At 41.3% G+C, this 21357-nt stretch overlaps 1 protein-coding gene across 2 annotated transcripts; it reads right to left on the bottom strand.

Moving 5' to 3' along the window:
- Positions 1 to 5260: 5260 nt before the first annotated feature.
- onecut1 (one cut homeobox 1) lies at positions 5261 to 19196 on the bottom strand. 2 transcript variants are annotated; one of them, XM_061765690.1, is made up of 2 exons: positions 17802 to 19196; positions 5261 to 11532 (listed from the first exon to the last, which is right to left on the bottom strand). In XM_061765690.1, exons 1-2 carry the CDS (start codon positions 18874 to 18876, stop codon positions 11240 to 11242), a joined length of 1368 nt encoding a protein of 455 aa, XP_061621674.1. In that variant the 5' UTR covers positions 18877 to 19196; the 3' UTR covers positions 5261 to 11239. The 2 variants fall into 2 exon arrangements, with proteins under 2 accessions (XP_061621674.1, XP_061621675.1); XM_061765691.1 differs by having other exon boundaries at positions 17817 to 19196.
- Positions 19197 to 21357: the final 2161 nt, after the last annotated feature.

Genomic DNA, 21357 nt, shown 5'->3' with positions numbered 1-21357 from the left:
CACTTCTGTACCCACTAAGGAGCGACTAGTAGAAAGCACACTGGTGGGAAAACGTGCCAAATGGAACAAAATAAAAACCAATTAATTTTCCGAACTGCTTATCCTCACGAGGGTCGTGGGCGTGCTGGAGCCTATCCCACCTATCTTTTGGCGAGAGGTGGGGTACCCCCTGAACTGGTCGCCAGCCAATCGAGGTCACATAAACAAAACAACCATTAGCACTCACATTCACACCTACGGGCAGTTTAGAGTCTTCAATTAACCTACCATGCATGTTTTTGGAATGTGGGAGGAAACCGGAGTACCCGGAGAAAACCCATGCAGGCATGGTGTCACGTACGTGGTTAGGGCGAAGGAGAGTAACGCAAGGCAAGAACATGGTGGACCCAATTGCAGGGAAGCAGGGTGGCAAGGCAGGAGTGCGGGAGTCTCAAAATAATAACATTTAATCTTCAAAAAGGGAAAACAAGGATATTGGCTAAAGCAAAACTGAACGAAGTCCCACAACAGATAATCAAACCAAAGTAACAAAGAAACACTTGAATATCTAAAACTGGAAACAAACTATGACCTGTGAGTAAGACGTGGAATAGATAGAGAAAATGACACCTGACAATGACATACCACAATGATAAAGACAACTGACGACTATGACATGGCAAAGACATGTGACAACGACAATGAACCGACAAGAACTGAAAGAAACCACGGAACTAAATACAAACAAATTGACGAGACGACGAGGAACACCTGGACAAGACACGAGTGGCTGGAGAGAGCTGATTGGTCGACACAAAGTAGACGAGAACAGGTGGACACAACAACCTAATGAGCACACGACAAACATGGAACACAGAAAAACATGGACCAAAACTAAACACAACCCAAACCAAAACACAGACCATGACACATGGGGCGAACAAGCAAACTCCACACAGGCGAGGCCAGATTTGAACCCAGGACCTCAGAACTGTGAAGCAGATGTGCTAACCAGTCGTTCCACTGTGCCGCCCCAAAATAAAATTATTTGGAAAAAAAAGAAACAAAACAAAAACTTTACAAACACCTTCCGAATGTTCTTGTTAGGTTTCCCTAATGGGGGCTGTGATTTTTGGTGACCACACCGCAAGAGGTCCCCAAGATGTGACAATATAACTCGACAGCAATGTTCAGGGAAGCTCTGCATCCATCCTATGGGGTTTCCCTTATGGTGACTAGATTTGTGGTCCCTATACCACAATTTCCCCAAGACATTATTGCGTAGATAGACTGGTGTCCCATCACAGTGAATACCAGAACACACACACACTGATGGAAAAACATGCCAAAGGCCAGTACAAATAAAACTCTTCAGAATAGCTCCGGCATTCATCGTATGAGCTTTCCTGATTTTTCATCAGATTTCTGGTCTTCATGCCGTTACATGCCGATGTGAAAAAACAATACTAGAATGCACATGGACACAATGATGGCCAATGCTAAAAATATTACATTCACAGCAGAATAACTTCTACATTCATGTTATGGGGTACCATAAGGGGTATCTGATTTTTGGTCCCCACACCACAAGCACAAAGGTGCCCACGACGTGACTGAGTAAACAGCTTTTTTCCCCTCACAAAACCATGAAACCAGAGCACACATGCCCAATGCAAAAACAAAACAACGGAAACCTCACAGCCACTTTCAGAATATCTCATGCATTAATTGGGTTTCCCAAAGGTGGCTGTCAGTTTTGGTACCCACATCACATTTTGACAGCTACTCAACAGCACCTCCTGCCTTCATCCTTCATTCATCGTTTCCTTTATTGTTATACCAGATTTGTGGTCCCCACAACATTCTGATAGCAGAACACGAGCACAATGGTAAGAGAAACATGCTTAATGAAGCAATGCTACATACTTCACAGATATGTTCAGAATAGTGCCTACATTCATATTATAGGGTCTCCCTGAGGGGGGATGTCAATTTTGGTCCCCACACAACAAGAGGTACCCATGATGTGAATGTGTAAACAGACCTTTGTCCCCACAAAGCCATGAAACCAGAAACACACTTACCCACTGCAAAAAAAAAAAAACTACAAAAAAAAAAGCATCAACTTTACAGACCCTTTCATAATAGCTCATGCATGTAATGGGTTTTTCTTTTACTTTGTTTTTTTGTTAACCCCCCACACACACGCACACACACAAGTGGTATCAATCGACATGACAATATAAAAAAAATCTTTGCAGATACCGCCTGAATTGTGCCTGCTTTTATCCGAAAGAGTTTCCTTTAATACTTGTGGTCCCCGCAGCATGCAGTGGTGGATGGAAAAACATGTCAAATGGGCCTATGCTAAAAATTTCACTGATGTCTTCAAAATAGCTCCTACATTCATATTATGGGGTGTGATTTTTGGCCCCCACACCACAATGATGATGTGAATGTGTAACCAGACTTTTGTCCCCACAAAGCACGAATACCAGACTACAAACACGTCTGAATATGAATGCCTCTGCTCTGACATCTCCTGCTCCAGACAGCATTGATCACTGATTTAGGCTATTAATCAAACACATTCTCCTCCAGGGCAGACATGACATGCTTTGTTTGACTTTCTTATCTGATTTGATGTCTTATTGATTCACTTTGCCTGCTGTACGTGAGCAAAAATAGAACAAAACACACACTAGTAATCACAACAGACAGGATTTTAGAAGCTGTAAATACCAACAGTTTATTCTCTACATTTTTTTTGTGACTACAGAAGTGTTGAAACAGTTGAACATTGACAAAAAGCTGGATTACATCATCACTTGTTTCTCAAGTCCTGTTCTCTCTTTTTTTGGTTTTGTCTTTGTTTGCTTAGCGATCACAACAGATGATATGGGATGGCACTGAGAAAGCAGTCGTAAAAGCTCTGTGGGAGGGAATACAGCAAATCAAGTTGTACATGGGAGAGTGACACAACAGTATGACACACACTGGACGCCAAACAAAAATAAAAAATAAAAAAGCACAGGTGGGGAACCTTTTCCCGCTGAGGGGCCATACTAAATGTTTGAAAAATTAATGTTTATTATTTCATATTCTGAGCATTTGGGTTAAACAGGCCCTCTGTGGTTTTATTTACGTTTAGAATTGAATGGCGGCAGGATCAAATTCTCTCATGGGCCTTAAAGTGTATAACCCACGTGCCATACAGCAGTCACCAAAAAAATATAGGGATCTTGGACTTTGGGGGGACATTTCAGGATGAATCTAAAAAGCACTGTACTGCTGACAGGTAAACTCAATTTGACCATCTGTAAGCTTTTGAATGCACATGTCCAACTATTCAATGGTTTGATACGTTTTTCCCGACGACTTGTTGTTCTTTAACAAGGAGCTGAATGGCAAAATTATCAACAGCTGTTTGATCCATAAATGGATCAATACATTTCCTAGTTCAATTAAAATGACTATTTAAACAGACCTCTTCATGATGCTGTTCCCATTTTGACATCATGAAACAAACACGACAGCGATCAAATCTCAGACAGAAGTGGCCACTGAGCTTCTCGTGTCAGTGTCATCAGCAGGTTACTTCAGAAATCTAGAGAGACTGGAAGAGTCACAGAAAGGCATAGAAGTGGACATCCTTGGAAATTTTCAAGGCTCAAACACCTGTGTGAACTTTGCCGTTCAGCTCCGTGTCAGAGACCAGCAAGTTGTGCAACAAGTACTGAAACATTGAACATTTGAACATGTGAATTAAAAAGTTTAGTCAAATTAAGTTCACCTGTAAAGTGTGCATTTTAGGTTTATTTTGAAATTTCACCTGCAAGCCTTATATAAATAATGTTTTTGTGAGTAGTGTAGGTTGCCCTGGCCCTGACATCAAGTAATGATTTATGACTAAATCTATGACAAAAAATGTTTGTTTATTCCAAAAAACAACCCATCTTTGTGAATTGCTGAGAGGACACTCCTCCGTGAGTGAGAAACAATACGTTCACCAGCATTTAGAGATCCCCGTGATTGTCGTAGGCGCTGCGCAGTATTTTTTTGGTGTGTGACAAAGCTGTACCCATCACAGGAATTCAACATGAGAGCATGATGGGGGCAGATGCAGGGAAATAGGTCCACTTGTTATAATTTGCTGTTTCACCAATACAGGCCTATCACATACGGTATTTTGCAACCTGCACTCTATGTTGCGACTGCATAAAATGACATAATGTCAAAAAAAAGAAAAAAGTCAAAGTTTTATGTCATTCAGTTCCACCTTATTGGGGTCAATGAAAGTTTTCTTGTCTACCAGTTCAACATCATTATATTGTGTTAAAGATAAATTAATTGTCTTTTTATTTAATTAATAACATTTTAAAAATGCATTTATCTGTAACTAGTTATTTAGGTGATGACTTGGGTTGTGTCCATTTCTGGTTACTTTCCATGAGAAATGTAGTAATTGGAATTTTGGATATTTCACTGCCCAAAAAGATTTTTTACACTGTTTATTGATACAAAGTAAATTTTTTTTGAGTGAAGAGTACTGTGTAAATGTTTAAAAAAAAACCTCTTAAACTTAAGCAAAATGGATGCCATGTGCGTCTCTTTAAGGGAATAGAAGTGAATAGAAGCATGTGACTTCTCCTGGCCAATCAGCAAAGGAAGGTGAGTTATAAGTGAATATAAAGAAAGTTAGCAAAAAGAAAATTATACGACCAAATCATTATTAAAATCATTAATGAAAAACGTAAACATTAAAATTAAGATTACAAAAATAATTATAGTACCTTAGAAATAAAAATGTGTATAAGAATAGATTTTTTAGGGTTACAATTTTTAAATTCATGTGTATTTTAAAGGATATACTGATATATCATTATTTAAAATATAACGGAAATGTAAATAATTCATTATTTTGAAGCCACTGAAATTCATAACATTGATTTCAAAATAATGAAGGCGATAACGCAGAAAGAAATATAAAGAAAGACTATTATTCATTATATTAACGAAATTAATATTTAAAATGTAACAATTTAAACATTAAATCTGAATTAAATTGCAGCATTTTAAAAAGTAAAAAATGTATCACAATAGTTTTCTAAGTATTTCAATGAGTGATCTTTAAAGTATATTACATACTAATATTAGATCATTATTTAAAGTATAATGGAAATTTAAAAATATTCATAAAATGAATCCACACTGATTGAAAATAAAATACAAAAATATTATAAAAAGAAAGCTTAAATGTTGAATATTTCAATTAGTGGCTTTTAGTAGTTAAATATACCGTATTATACTGAAAATTGACCTTTATTTAAAATATAACTGAAATTTATAAAATTCATTAAAAATAAAATTCAAAATGAATTATAAAATCTGAAAAAGTATACAAATACAAAAAGCTGGCACATTAATTCAACTATAATTATATTTTATGACAGCAAAAAGTAAAAAATAAAATAAAAACGGGGTAAATGTAATTAAATTAATCTTAAAATCTAGACTTGCCAAGTGCTTTTAAAAGGGTTAATCAAGGTCTTTTTTTTTACGCTTGCGATGCAGGAATGCCAGTGTATGCAAAGGGGTGTGGCCTCAATAGCAAGTTTGCATAAAATCAATACATTATTATGCTGTAAAATACACCAAATATCAAAGTTCCCTGCAAATTTACCAAATTTCCAGTTTATTCTCATGGAAAGTTTACAACTTGCAACCCTAGTGATGACCTTTTTAAGTCTTTGGCATGGCAAGAGAGGACATTGTACTGACAACAGTACGCAGTACACACTTTAAAAAAATAACAACATAAATGACATAGACATTACGTCACACATGCACACTTGCGCACTGATTCCTCAGATAAGCTTTTTTGCACTTTTATTAGACTTTGCTCATATTCATGACACAAGTACGTACCTAAAGAACAGATACTTGATGAGGAAAGGCGGCAGTGCCACGGCTGTTGAAAAACCCCCAAATCAATAATATTAATAATAATAATAATGAGAAAAAAAACATCTCCGTGGCACAGCGACCCCCTCCTGGCAGACCGGCTGCCCGGCCCCCACTTGCCCTGCCACCTGTGTGTGTACATGAAGGCAGCAAAGAGGGAAGGACTTGCAGCCCTCTATTTTTTAAGCAGATTGTACATTTTGGATAGGAGATTCCCCCACACGTATACACCTTCTACATTCTAAACCCGTGATAACGGCAAATCAAATATAAAAAAATCAAACAAAACAAAAAGTCGCCTTCACAAATGCCAGTGCTTTTCAACATTATACCTTTTTTTTTGGTTTGTTTTAAAAAATCTTTGGATGTGCAGTACTGTAATACCCATTTAAAAACAATAGAAAAACACATATACATACAAACACTGTTCAACAAAGTTCTGCTTTTTTGGGAGGGGGTGGCAGTGTTTAAAACACATGGAAATGCCTCACAAACGTAACGCTTCAACATAAAACTTTTTTTGTCTTTGCTTTTTCCCCTACTATGTACAAATCTAGAATTTCTACAAATGCATAAATTAAATTAAACCAGCAGTTAAGGAATAATAATAATAATAAAAAACATTTAACCAGAAAGAAACCACAACAGAGAAATAGAGCAAAAGGGTGGGGGCAGAAATATGAACGCAACGTCACAGCAGTTGGTTTTACCCTGTTAAAAAGCAATAGTCTACCATCATAAATGAGTCACTCAAAACTAGAGTGGGCTAACTCCATTTTTAAGTTAGTGTAACTGCCATATTGAATACAGAAAAGGAAACATCTTGCAGAAGAGTACTGGTCTAAATCAAAGTTCAGTTCCAATTTTTACCTATAAGAGGCAGTCCATTATTGCACTCAGCACTTTTGTAGATTGGGTGCCAGTGAATCTCCATGCTTGTATATTGTAAGTGAATGTTATTTATTATCTTTCATGAAATAGTGATATATTTGTTAGTTGTTTGGATTTAGACCATGATTGCACAAATAGTAGTGGTTCCCTTAGTTGACCTAAATCACTCCCCTGCAAAATGCCAAATGGAGTTAGCTCACTCTCGTTCTCAGTGGTCAATATGATAAAAAATACACATCTCCCTCCATTCAATATACAACAACCCTGAAACACTTTAAAAAAAAAACAAAAAAACAACAGCAACAAAAAAAAAGAATAAATAATAATAATGGAACAATTTTCACACTTGGTCGCAGAAAGTATACAAAGGAATTGTCACTGTGAGGTATTCAAACACATTTTGGAAAAGAATGCACGGCTTGAGTGAGAGAAAAGGGGTGGGAGAAAGGGGAGGGGAGGGAGAGTCGCTTTGGTATGTTTTCATTGCATGCGATGGCGATAAAAAGCACCACAGTGTGATTTGAATGAAAATAAAAAATGGGGGTCAACCTTGGGTAGTGGCGGCCCTTCGACAAGCTTGAGGTAAGTCAAAGGAGAGAAAAGAGGTCAAGAGCGGTTCAACACTTTGGTTCAAGCAAGGCACTCGTCCTGGGAGTGAAGAGTGAAGGAGGAGGAGGAATAGGAGGATTGCGACACTGTCAGGTGCGCATCTGGCCTGAAGGAAAGATGAGGATGATGGTGGTGGTCTGCTGGAGCAACCACTGAAGGACACACGGAGGCAGAGGCTAGGAGGGGAAACAATTGAACCTTTGAAGTTGAATTTGATAACATTTTTTGGGGAAAAAAAGCCTCTCCAACAGTGATTCTCAAAATGTGGAACGACTACAGGCATTGTTACGCTGGCTCCCTCTGGTGGTATGTGAAAGAATCACTGCCCAAGTACAGACTTTGGTTTTATACATTGGTGATAATTATGGGTGGAAAACAAGAAATACGTGACACAACTTTAGCATGCCAGAAAAGTTAGTGAAACTACTCTTCTAAAATCACAAAATAATTGGGTGACAGAGCTCAGCTGAGCTAAAAATATAACTGCATGTTTTTCTTGTTCTTTAGCTTTTCGCTTTGTTTTACTGTGGTCAACAACCGTTTTAATGTTGTGCGACTATTAAGGATGTTCAAAAAATTAACTCAACACCTGCGGCACAAGTCACTATGACACTTCACTTTTGTTATCGAAGTTAAGAATGGAAGTTTTTTCTTCTTCTAAATAACAGTGGTTAAACGATTTGACTTTTTTTGGATTAAGTCTTATCATTTATTTATTTAGATTTATTTATTATTTAGGACCTGGGTTCAAATCCCGGCCCTGCCTGTGTGGAGTTTGCATGTTCTCCCCGTGCCTGTGTGAGTTTTCTCCGGGCACTCCGGTTTCCTCCCATATCCCAAAAACATGCATAGCAGGGTGATCGAAGATTCTAAATTGCCCTTAGGTGGGAATGTGAGTGCGAATGTTTGTTTGTTTATATGTGCCCTGCGATTGGGTGGCGACCAGTTCAGGGTGTACCCCGCCTCTCGCCCGAAGATAGCTGGATAGGCTCCAGCCCGCCCACGACCCTTGTGAGGATAAAGTGGTACAAAAAATGGATGGATTGATGAATGTAGAGGTTCCACTGTGTATGATTATTAGCAAAGACCCACTTTTAACAATTCTTATTTTACATGTTCTGTGGTCCAAATGTGGAGATTAAAACCCCCACCAACACCTGCATATATACAGTATGTGTATCTATGGCTCCATCATCTTTGCTTTCTAAAAAAGCATGCATTTTCCGATTTGGTGTCTTTCTACCATCACCAAATTTGAACATACATGCTTTTTGTCGGTTCAGCGTGACTATTCATGGAGCTAGAATTGAGAGCAATCCATCTGATAGAGGGGGGGGGGGGGGGGATGGGGACAGACTGGGACGGGAGGGGGCGTTAAACAACAACATCATTTTTACCACCACTCACAGAGGCCGTGCAATGAAAAAGAAAACAACAACAACAACACATCTTTGGTTATCTTTGGTATCTTCAAAGTGATAGAAATCACATATGGAACTTGAGTGAGGTAGCATCTTTGGTTTCAGACTAGAAAACATCAGCAGATGTCACATTATTTTGTTGGGTGTTGGAGAAGCGTCTCTTCTTCTTCTTCTTTTTGCCCCTTCTGATAAATCTAGAGCTGCTAACTGTGACCTTGAGGAAAAAGAAGAGTAGGAGGATGACAAGGGCCCCGGTTAATTTATCAAACATGCTATGCTTTGCACAGTGTAGTGCTTTCCTCCTTGTGCTGAAATGCATTGCTATTCAGGCTTTGGATTGTTGGGGGAGAAGGGAAGGGAAAGGAAGGTGATTGGACCATTGATCTTCTCCACTTAACATATTTGATGGACACACCAATCAATACAATAAATAAAAGCAAAACACTATATTTGGCACACAGTGACAACACGTTTTGATTGGCCTTCGCACCGAGCATTCACAGTAACATTCACACCGCTCGCTGTGAAGATGCAACTGATTAACAAGGCAATCCGTAAGGCAAAAAATTGGATGCTTGTGTCATGCAAAATTATTCAAATATGATTACGAGTGTTAAGTCACTGGTAGTGTAGTGGCTCACATAAATTCTTCTTTGGCGAAATATGAGACTATAAATATGCAGCTCCTGCCTTGACCCTGAACAGAATAAACTCTTTAAAAAAACGATGGATGATTAGGAATGTTGCATCATTGGTATTGTAGTGGTTCACATAGTGGACTTTCATACAATTACCCTATATGTTAGCTGGCACAGGCTCCAGCTTCTGATGTGACCTTAAATAGGATAAACGTAAAAAAACAAAAATACCCAAAAAAACAAAAACAAACAAAAAAGGATGATTACGAGTGTTGCACCATTGGCAGTGTCTTGGGTTATAAAGTTAACCATAACAAATCACCCTATAAGTCAGCTGTAAGAGGCTCTTGCTCCTACCATGAATGTGAACAAGACTAACGCGAAAGAAAATGGATCGTTAGATGATTAAGAATGTTGCTGTTTTGGTAGTGTACTGATTTACATAGTTGACTTTCATGTAATAACCCTAATCGTGTAATCAGCTGCTGACATGACCCTGGGAGAAGAGAGAGAAAAAAAAAAAGGATGGGTGACAAAGAATATTGCAAGTAGTATAGTAGTCGTGGTAGTATACTGGATCACATAGTGGACTAGCATACAATTAAGGTTAATTGTATTTGCTGGTGTAGGCTCCAGCTCCTGATGGGACTCTAAAAAGGAGGAAATCTAAAGAAAATGGATGGACGAATAATTACAAATGTTCCGCCATTAGTAGTGTTGTGGTTTTCATAGCTGACTTGAATTAATCGTGCAATGAGACAGCTGGGATAGACTCCAACTCATGACATAACCCGAAACAGAATCAACATAAAAAAATAAATAAAATGCATGTAAGATTAAGAGTGTTGCGTCGTTATTGTAGTGGTTTATAATGCAATTGAAAAAGGCTCCAGCTCCTACCTGGACCATGAACGATGCACGCTAAAGAAAATGGGCGGATGGATGGATGATTAAGAATATTACAACCTGGGTAGTGTAGGGGTTCACATAGGTTACTTTTGTGCATTTGCCCTAAATCAACTGAGAAATGCTCCTCCTGTAACCTGAACTGGCCCAAAGAACATGGATGGGTGTATGATTGGGAATGTTGCAGCAGTGGCTAGGTTAACAACTACAAAATATCATCTTTGGTCAATAGCACTTCTACTGCTTTAGGTGTAGGCTGCATGAGTGAGGCTTTGGTTTCTCTTGTTTCAAAATAGCGTTTCAGCACGTCGGAAGGAAAGCACTACATCGTGGTCCGGGGTGGGAATGTTGGGCTTTGGAATTTCTACGCCATGGGTTTGTTTTTTCCCTTGTAACTGTCCATAGATCCAAGAAAAGAAAAACAACAATCCAGTCGCTCCCGTGGGATTTAAATTTCTTTAACGTTGATTGGACAAATCCCACCGGAGCTCCGCAGATCATACTGATTACCTCCATTTTGGGAGTCAGATAGTGATAATGGGAATGGGGAGTGGGGGTTGTTGTAAAGCTAGAGATCGGTGAGAGAATGTGAGTATGGAAAAAGGGGGGAAGGTAGTCTTTTTGCAGTGTGTAACCCAAACATGTCAAAGCAGGTTAAACAAGAAAGAAGAAGTCTTTGGTTTTTTTTCATCTTTGGATACTATAAATATGAATATAGTACAGATTTAAGGGCAAAACTGCGAGGTCTTTTGTTAGGTTCTCTTAAGTTTTAAAGCTTTTCCACCGAGTCAAGTCCATGAGTAAGGGTCAAAAGCGCATCCCGGTCCTTTTTCAGGCTTTGGTGCAGGCGCTGAGGCCGGCGCCGGGTGGGTGGCCGGAGCCGTCGTCGACCCACTTGTCCAGGCTGCGGCGACGTGCGTTCATGAAGAAATTGCTGACGGTGGCCAGCTCCAGGCCCAGCTGCTGCGCGATGGTCAGCTGCAGCTCTTTGGATGGACGCTTGTTCTCCTTGAAGATGGCGTGGAGGGTCCGCCGCTGCACGTCCGTGAACACTAGGCGGGGCTTCTTGGCAACCGGGTTGCCCCGCTCGCTGTGGCCGTGGTCCTGTTCCTTACGCTTGCACGCTGAGGAGAGGCCAGTAAAGAAAAGAGGTGGAAAGGATGTGAGTCGTTGATAGGCTATTTCAAATATTACAAACATCTCGCACTATGATGAAACGATCATTCAAATATCAGATAGGATAATCAAACATTAGAAACATCTCTCACTATGAGGATAGGATGACTTTGTTTGTGAACCTCAATATTTGCAAACTGAGGTCATCTGTCCCATTGAAATGAACGGAAATGCAATGTATCCATTCTAACCCAGAAGGGAGTTACAGTATATTTACCTTATTTCTATCAGTGTGTGGTTAAAAATAAATACTGTACAGTATAAAAATAAGTGAAAGCAACACTTTAATATGAAGTAATAAAATGTTGTGCTTGCTAGCAAATAACTGTGCAACATCTTGGCTTTTGCTACCAGGTGTCACCACAGGAGTACTGTATGCTTTGGGAACCAAGTTGCATTGTGGGATGTGGTGGCCATTTTGGGTTAGTGGTATCCCTGGTGAATGCAAACAGGGCTGTGTAGCTGCGCAGTGAAAGACTCCGTTAAAATGCAGGAAAGGTAAGGGGATTTACAGGGAAACATCACACTACAAAGTCAGCGAGCTCTCGTAGCTCTCTGCCAAAGGTGCAGTTAACACTCGCTGGCCGGGACCGATGTTAGCTAGTGGCTCCTCCTTCTGCGACTTCTCCTCGCCGCCTCCGCTGAATATACTTTGAATTAAGTTTTTTATTTTATTTTATTTGTCCCTTTGTTTCTGTGCACCTATGTACTGTCACGTTTGGGGTTCGAGACAACGAGGAACACCTGGATAAGACACGAGTGGCTGGAGAGAGCTGATTGGTCGACACAAGGTAGACGAGAACAGGTGGACACAACAACCTAATGAGCACACGACAAACATGGAACAAAACTAAACACAACCCAAACCAAAACACAGACCATGACAATGTACATCTTTGGGTGTTGAGGAAAGTGCTATATAAACTAGATGTATTATTATTACAATAGTACAGATGGTAGATTTCGCCAAACCGAACTCCACAGCGAAATCACAAAAGCAAACACCTTTCTTATGTTTCTTTTCCCCCCACAACACTAATATGTATTGGCTTCCTAATAGCACTATTGCTAGCAGTTTTCACTTTCTTTGGAGCCATATTAAGAACTAATCAAGAGAAAAACGAAACAAAACAAAGACACTTGTAATGCTTTATGTGAAACACAGAGCCAATGATGTTTCGGCGGAGTGAGGAAGTGCAAAACTGAGCCCTGCGAGATCATGCCAGAACTTTTCCTAAATCGAAAATAGTGCGTGTATGTTTGTGCTCACGAGATGGCTCAATGTTGTGAGAGCAGCTGCCGTGCTAGTGTACTACCTTGTGTACTGCACTCTTTATCTTTTCTATGTACAATTGCTCCTTTCTTGCAAGAAATGAACTACAAAAGCGTCTCCCTGTATTTCCCGCAAATGTACAGCCACTAAGTCTTTACAGCCACAAGGGGAGTTAGTTTACGTGCCCTGGAGTTAGTTTACGCGTCACCCCACTCACAATGACATCATGAAACTGTCTGATGAAGCCGTATGTGGGTGAGTCAACAGACTCAGCTCTCTGATGTACGCTAGATCATTAGAATTTTTGAAATAATTCAATATGATGCAATTCACTTCTACATACTATAAGAACAAGAATAAACCTGACTGTTTTGAACAAAAATGGAGCTGCAAGGCAGGGAAAACCCCACTTTCACAATTCACTCATGTAATTATTGAAATTTCCATGCAACGTCATTGATTTATAGATCCCTTTGGGAAAATTGTTGCGTTACGGTGACTCTCAGTGACTAAAAAATACACTAAGTACAAAAAGGGCTTAATATGAGTAAATTCTAAAATATAAGAATAAGAAATCAAGCAAACAAACCCAGGCAATGTTCCGGGTGAGCTGGAGCCTATCCCAGGTGACTTTGGGCAAGAGGCAGGGTCCACCCTGGACTGGTCGCCAAGTCAATCTCAGGACACATACAGTACGGTATAGACAAACAACCATTCACACTCACATTCATACTGACAATTTAGACTTTTCAATGGACCTAACGCACATGTTTTTGGAATGTGGGAGGAGGCCAGAGTATCCGCAGAAAACCAACGCAAGTCGAGACTCGAACTTCTCGACTGTGCAGGTAGAAGCCACTAGGTCACAAAGCTGCCCTTGTTCAGAAGAAGAAGAAGAATGAAAATAGAAATAACCTGTCCCAACTGTAACCATCTTTCCAGAATAATTAAGGCTGTGTAGTTGTGCAGTGGTCACTGATGGTGTAGTGGTACACTCGCCTGACTTTGGTGCGGGCAGCGTGGGTTCAATTCCCACTCAGTGACGGTGTGAATGCGAGTGTGAATGGTTGTCCGTGTCTATATGTGCCCTGCGACTGACTGGCGACCAGTTCGGGGTGTAGTCAGCTGGGATAGGCTCCAGCGCCCCACGACCTTAACCAGGATAAGCGGTGTTGAAAATGGATGGATGGATAGCTGTGCAGTGAAAGACAAATGCAAACTCAACACAGCAAGGCTGGAGCTCGCTAAGATTTGAAATCCAAACCTCCGAACTGTGAAGCAGATACAAATCGTATTCCCTAACAGTGAATATTTTTTCTGTCCAATGGGAAATGCATCGTTTTTCTTTTTATCTTTTGTTGGTGTCAGGGTTCACATAGCCGGCAGTTTATGCACCAGGCAAAATTCCCAATTTATGCGCTCTTCACAATAATCCTGTTATTGATTGTCGATCAGGCCAGGGTCTGATCCACCTTTTCTCCTATTAGACTCTTCCCTGGATAATTGTCCATGAGTGTAGTTGTTTACAGTATATGTACACTCCGATTGACTGGCAACTAGTCCAGAGTGTACCCTGGCTTTTATCCGTCAACTGGGACAGGCTCCAGTTCACCTATGACCCTAATAAATAAAAGTGCTCTAACAAATGGATGGAAAATGCATATGTCAAATTTGGAAAGATGTTCATGGACACTATTTTAAGGAAGCGAACTAAGACGTTTTGACCACTACACATCTGAAAAGCAGACAACGGTGACAAGTGAGGCAACAATGGGTGCTGTCCAGGGTGCTGAAAACACTATCCTGAAGACACAAAAACTGGCAGCCTGAGCTGGACCTAATCCAAGGTTAGGATACACCGTAAACTGGTCGCGAGGGCCAATCATAAGGCACATATAGACAATCAGCCATTCACACGCACACCTTTTGGACAATTTATCTTCAATGCACCTGCATAGTTCTGAAATGTAATGAGAGGACTTAAGCAAGAGAGAACATGCAAACTCCACACAGGAAGACTGAGATTCGAACCAGGAACCTCCCAACTGTTGACAGTGGTGCCCCCACCAAACAAATCCTTAATAAAAGAAGGAACTCAACTATCCAGCTGATCTAGCTGCCATTTTACCACGTGTTGTCCTTGTAAAGGCTCAATCCCCCCTATTTCGAGTGAGATTTAATGAACCAGGAGGGGGCAGACTTGGGCTGCTTTTAAGCACATCACTCAGAGGCCACAACATTAGGTACACCTAATGTGAGCCAATAAATGATACATTGAAAAAGATAATGCTCTGTTTTAGTTGATATGTAACTAAATATGGTATCCAATATATTAAGGACACCTTTAACTAGAGCCACAATAATAAACATGCTGCGAAACAAACACTTCTCTGGCAGTATGTCAAAACACATTTGACTTTACAATTCATTTTACATCAGTTTTAATCTTTAAGATCCCGTTCGGCGATCTCATATCTGAGCACACATGAACTGGATCCTAATAACAACTATAATCATTATTATTTCCATGACCAGAAAAGCTTATCTTCAGTGCCGCTAAACATTAACCGCTGGTCGAGAAGCTGCTACAGTACAATAAAATCAGCAGGAGTGAAGGCCACGCAGACAGCGGGAGAGCCCTCGCTCGGCTTGGTTCGCCTCGGAACGCGCGCACGCGCGCGCGCACACACACACACACGCACGCAAACATGCATGGTCAAACACTGTGGTGACTCCCAGCTAATCATTAAACTACAGAGATAACTCTACACACTGTGGACCACTGAGGTAAGAGAGGACTAATTGCATGTATGAGAAAGGCAAAGTTTTGTATAGCAGGGTTGACAACCTATGTCCCGTGGGCCATATAGAGATCCCAAGAGCATTCTATCTGGCCAATGCAATGCTGAATATCTAACTCACAAATTCTCATAATATATAATAATAATAATAATAAAAACATCAGTTTTGTTGTTTTTCCATCTATGGTCCACTGAAGGGGACTTCCTAAGAATCCTATTCTGTACATGGTATTATTAGACAGCAATGTAGGTTATTCAATATATTTACATATATGGGTATATTTTGTTATTATTCGGCCATATTTTCTATTCCATTTGATTCTACTCTGTAAAATATTGAATGCATGAGGTGGAATTGTATATCCATCCATTTTCTGAGCCGCTTATCCTCAATTTAGATTGCCGCCCGGAATTGTATATATGAGTGGAAATGAGAAAAGGCCCGGGATTAATTTCAGAAACCTAAAATCAATCGGAATACAGTATCACATCCAATTCAGAATATTGCCTCTCATACACACACACACACACACACACACACACACACACACACACACACACACAGTTCACATAGGGAAGAGCTCATTCATAATGATGTCATTATTTCTTGTTTTTAATTATTATTTTGAAATCATCCACCAAAACTTTCATTTTGAAAGATGACATGGCTGTGTTTAATTGTGATTTTTGAGCCCTTTTTTAAATATATAAAAAAAAACATTTCCTCTACAGATGAAATCATATTAGTGAAATAATACTAATATAATAAACACACACATTTAAATATAAATTCATTTCATGTGAGTGTCTTTTAATTGTAGAATTGTAAATAAAGTTGCACATGCAAACACATAGAAAAGCAGAAGCATAGATAACTAATCAATTACGATGACACAAACGCACACACGCAAACACATGCACGCACTTTCCATCTACTGTTGGAGAGTCTCCAGACTCCTCCTCACTTTTAACCCCCCCCCCCCCCCCAAAAAAAAACCCAAAAAAACACGTGCAGCCCATCGATTAGCCTCATAAACGTTTGGAAGAAAAAAAATCCATTTAGATGTCTGTGAATCTGCAACGTGTTTGTGTGTGTGTTTGCGTGTGTGTGTTTGCGCGCGCCTTAATTGACTCCAGACTACAACAGGGACAAATTAATACAGAGGTCTATCAGTTAATTAGACGGGGGAAAAAAACAACACACACCCCAGTCTGGCATAAATAAACATAACTACCAGTGAACTGCGGTGCATTCTAGGACAATAAAGTCCCATTTAGAAGGGTATACAAATCACTATAGACAATGGCCTGTAAAAGTATGTTTACACCGAGAACAAGGCCAGAAAAAGGGGGGCTACCCGGTTGCATGCACACCAAAATAAACAGTAACGATTCCTCGTGCAAGGATCGACTTACTTTACAAGAGCACATGGTCGATATTTGGAGGTAAAACGACACCAAAAACGACCATGTTACACACAAACAGCTCCCACAACCAAATAAATGACTAAAAATCAGAAGGCCACTCCTTAGCACATTTGAATTGAAATGCATGGAAAATACACACACAAAAATGCACCGGAATTCATCTTTATGCATAAGCAGTCAAATACTAAAATGTAGCAAAATAAATCACATTATTCAGCAAATAACATTGACACTGAAGGCTACTTGCTGTTATATGATTATGTGGGGGAAAAAAACTATAGCGGTTTAGATTCCCATTAAATACATGCAAAAATACATTAAAATGCACTTGAACCTATATTTATATCAGCGCATAAGCAGTCAATACAAGAATATAGAAAACCAATACGTTGCGTTTTTGATATTTACGATATGATTCTGGTTAATATCATGGCAATGAAATGTATGCAAAATTACAACAAAATGCACTTGAACTGATCTTTGTATCACCGCAAAGAAAGTCAAATACTACCGCAAAATAAATCGCGTGATGTACTAAAGAACATGAAACCGAAAATGCTGTTATTTATATGATTGCGACAAATATATATATTGGTTGTAAATGCCCAGCCCACTTGACCTGATTATTGATTATTATTAATAACAACGTAGCCTCAAGAGTCAATGCTGATGAGAGCTGGCTATTGCAAAAAAAGTATAATAAATGTGGCTTTACCGAGGCTTCGCTCACCTGCGAGCCTGAGCGCACTCATGCGCTGGAACTCAGGCTCCTGCAGCCACTTCCACATGCGGCGGAAGGTCTCCCTGCCGGACTTGAGTTTGGACCACGGCTTGGGGTTCCTCAGCAGGTCGGACAGGGTCCCCTGGGACCGGCACAGGACCCGCTGGGCGAAGATGGCTTGGGGGATGCTGTAGCGCTTGAGCTCTGTGGTGATCCTCTGCGCCACCTCTTTGGTATTCACCTCCTCCATCTGGCCTCCTCCTCCACCACCGCCGTTGATGGCGCCTTGCTGCCCGAGCGCGGAGGCCTGCTCCAGGCCGCCTCCCAGCCCCTGGCCGTGACCCTGCGCTGCGAGGTGCGCGTGCGGGTGGTGGTGCAGGCCGTTCAGCTGCACCATCCCCGCCGCGGAGCTCATGTGCTGATCCGTGTGGCGGCCCAGCATGGCCGGGTGGTGCGCCTCGAAGCCGCTGGGCGTCAGCATCTTCTCCCCGGGCATGGCGGCGCCAGGGTGGGCGTAGGGCGGCAGGCCGGCTTGGCTCGCGTGGATGCCCGCCAGACCGGAGCCGGACAGCGGGGAGAGACTCTGGCCCATGCAGGGATCCTTGTGGTGGTAGGCGGGGTAGAGAGTGTTCATGGGAGCCAGGCTCCGGTCCTCCCGCATGAGCGTGAAGCTGCCGCTGACATTGCCCGGGATCCTCTGGTGTGGATGGGGGTGAGGGTGATGGGGATGCGGGTGCGGGTGGTGGCGGTGGTGATGGTGCGGGGGAAACTTGTCGGACACGGTGGAGATGGGGGGCAAAGGCTGCAGGGGGGTCAAGGTGGTGTAGGTGCTGCTTGCGCTCATGCCGGGGGCTTCGCACATGCTGATGGCCGGGTGAAGGTGTCCCGGGTGGTGGTGGTGATAGTCTCCGCCGTCCAGCAGGGTCGCCATACCCATGGCGCGGTGGGTCAGCCCCCGGGCACTGGGACGAGAGTGCGGAGTGTGCCCGCTCAGTAACTCCCCGTGGCCGCTCACGGAGTCATGGCCGTGCAGGTCGCCTATATTTTCCATCGACAGCTGGGCATTCATTGTCCGGGCGGCTCTGTGGACCAACCATCTATGTGACCTGCTTAGCTCGCGCCCCCCACCCCCGAAAGTCCTCAAAGTTCAATTCTTTTGTTCCTTATTATTAAAAAAAAAAAAATATATATATATATCACACTACCTCGATACCGTCTTCGAAATCCACGTTTTCTTCATGAATGTATATTTTTAAAAATGATTTTATTAGTTCCTTCCTTTGTAAATCAAGCCCCCCCCTCCGCCAGCCAGCTGTCCTTGCGCTCCGGTCGGGTGCCGCGCCATCTCTCTCTTTCGCTCTCTCTCTCTCTCTCTCTCTCCCTGCTTGTGTGTGGGTCGACCACCGCAGCGCCTGCACATGCGCACTACGCAGCCGCTCTCTCACTCTCCCTCCAGCTGTCAAATAGCCACGCCCGTTTAACGTGACGTCACATTTATTTTTTAAGGAAGACAGGTGCCATTTAAAAAATCTTCTTGAAATGAAGAAAATGAAAGCCGAGGAATAACACCGAAGGAAGAACAACTTCTAAACTTTAATCGTTATCTTTTATTTGGGGCGGAAATGTTTAAATAATCTCAATTTTAACCTGGTTTCATTTCCCGTCAACCTTAAATTATGCAAATGAGGTAAGCGCCACTTCCGGGTTTATTTGTAGTTCGTTAAAAACAAAACAACAACAACAACAAACTTTTAACCCCTTAACACACAAAAACAATTATAACACATCATTAATTGAATTGGTCACCTCTGAAATTCCCAGGCACTTGTTTATTAGTACACAAGCCCTCACCCTCAACGTTCACCCCAACGCCTGTTTTCCAAGTATGTGGCGGTTTAAACTAAATGAAGGGAGACTAGTCTGCGGTACCTTCGCCTTTGATAGAAAACGATGAGCAGATGTGTCTATTGTTCAAGTACTGGGGTTAACGAACCAAGCCTAGCACCCTGTGTTTGTGTGTGTGTGTTTGGATGAGTCACACTGAATCCTAAAAGTTAAAGAAATAGGTTTAATTATACTTAAATACCATTTGAGCACAATATCACCTCATTTGTTTACACTGGTGTGTTCAAAGTAAGGCCAGAGGACAATTTGCAGCTCCTTTTTTTCATTATGGCGTTCATATTATAATGATACATGACATAATAATATATAATAATAATAGCATATCCTGACTTATACATTGGATTGTATCTCACGTTTAATTCCATGGTTTATTTCAAAGTCATAGTCATAGGAGACGAAGAGGGTAGCCTATCTCCGCCTTCGGGTGGGGGGACTGTTATTTGTGCCTACACTCATAAAAATGATTCAAGCCCTTCTTTCATGCAACATATTTATTTTTCGTTTAATTTTCTAAAACAAATCTAATTAACAACTAATACATGTACTTTTTGTTAAGCATGAACTCAAAACAAATGTGTTTGATTTGAAATTTGAATTGGGACCACCCATTGCAACGCTCAGACACTTGTTCCTTGCGCTCTCAGCTTGCTTTCTTTATCAACATTCGATAATTTGTGGCGGCACTGCTGCGAAGAAAGACAGCTGTAATTTCCCTCCCTGGTGAGTACTGATTGTTTTTATTTGTTTTAAAAAAAATAACTTTTCCCAAAAGACCGCGAAGACCGTCAGCGTAGTTGGGCAGGCATTATGGGTTAACTGCTAAGATGGCCTACACTAGAATGGAGTTTGAGTAGGACAACTCGTGTTTGTAGTTACTGTAACTAGTGTTTTCACCGCAGAACATGTTCTGGAAAAAAGTGTACAAGTACGTACGGAAGCTACGAACGTGAATTATTAACTAATTTGTTTTGGCCGCCGGCTTCTCTGGACCCGAGCTCATCTAAGATGGACTGATACAAAGTGGAAAAGTGTTCTGTGGTCCGACGAGTCCACATTTCAAATTGTTTTTGGAAATTGTGGACGTCGTGTCCTCCGGGCCAAAGAGGAAAAGAACCATTCGGACTGTTATGGACGCAAAGTTCTAAAGCCAGCATCTGTGATGGTATGGGGCTGTGTTAGTGCCAATGGCATGGGTAACTTACACATCTGTGAAGGCACCATTAATGTTGAAAGGTACATACAGGTTTTGGAGAAACATATCCTGCCATCCAAGCAACGCCTTTTTCATGGACACCCCTGCTTATTTCAGCAAGACAATGGCAAACCACATTCTGCACGTGTTACAACAGCGTGGCTTCGTAGTAAAAGAGTGCAGGTATGAGACTGGCCTGCCTGCAGTCCAGACCTGTCTCCCATTGAAAATGTGTGGCGCATTATAAAGCGTAAAATACGACAACGGAGACCCGGACTGTTGAACAGCTGAAGCTGTACATCAAGCAAGAATGGGAAAGAATTCCAGTTCCAAAGCTTCAACAATTAGTGTCCTCAGTTCCCAAATGTTTATTGAATGTTGTTAAAAGAAAAGGTGATGTAACACAGTGGCAAACATGACCCTGTCCCAGCTTTTTTGGAACGTGTTGCAGCC

This window comes from Phyllopteryx taeniolatus, chromosome 2 (genome assembly GCF_024500385.1).
Source record: "Phyllopteryx taeniolatus isolate TA_2022b chromosome 2, UOR_Ptae_1.2, whole genome shotgun sequence".
NCBI classification, from domain to species: Eukaryota; Metazoa; Chordata; class Actinopteri; order Syngnathiformes; family Syngnathidae; genus Phyllopteryx; species Phyllopteryx taeniolatus.
Note: the sequence above shows the minus strand (reverse complement) of the source record. Positions and strands in the feature narration are given on the sequence as shown.

Coding starts and splice junctions, on each gene's coding strand:
- onecut1 (XM_061765690.1), bottom strand. CDS start 18,876: ATGAATGCCCAGCTGTCGATGGAAAATATAGGCGACCTGCACGGCCAT. Junction 11,533..17,801: donor CGCAGGTGAGCGAAGCCTCG/GTAAAGCCACAT, acceptor GCCTCTCCTCAG/CGTGCAAGCGTAAGGAACAG.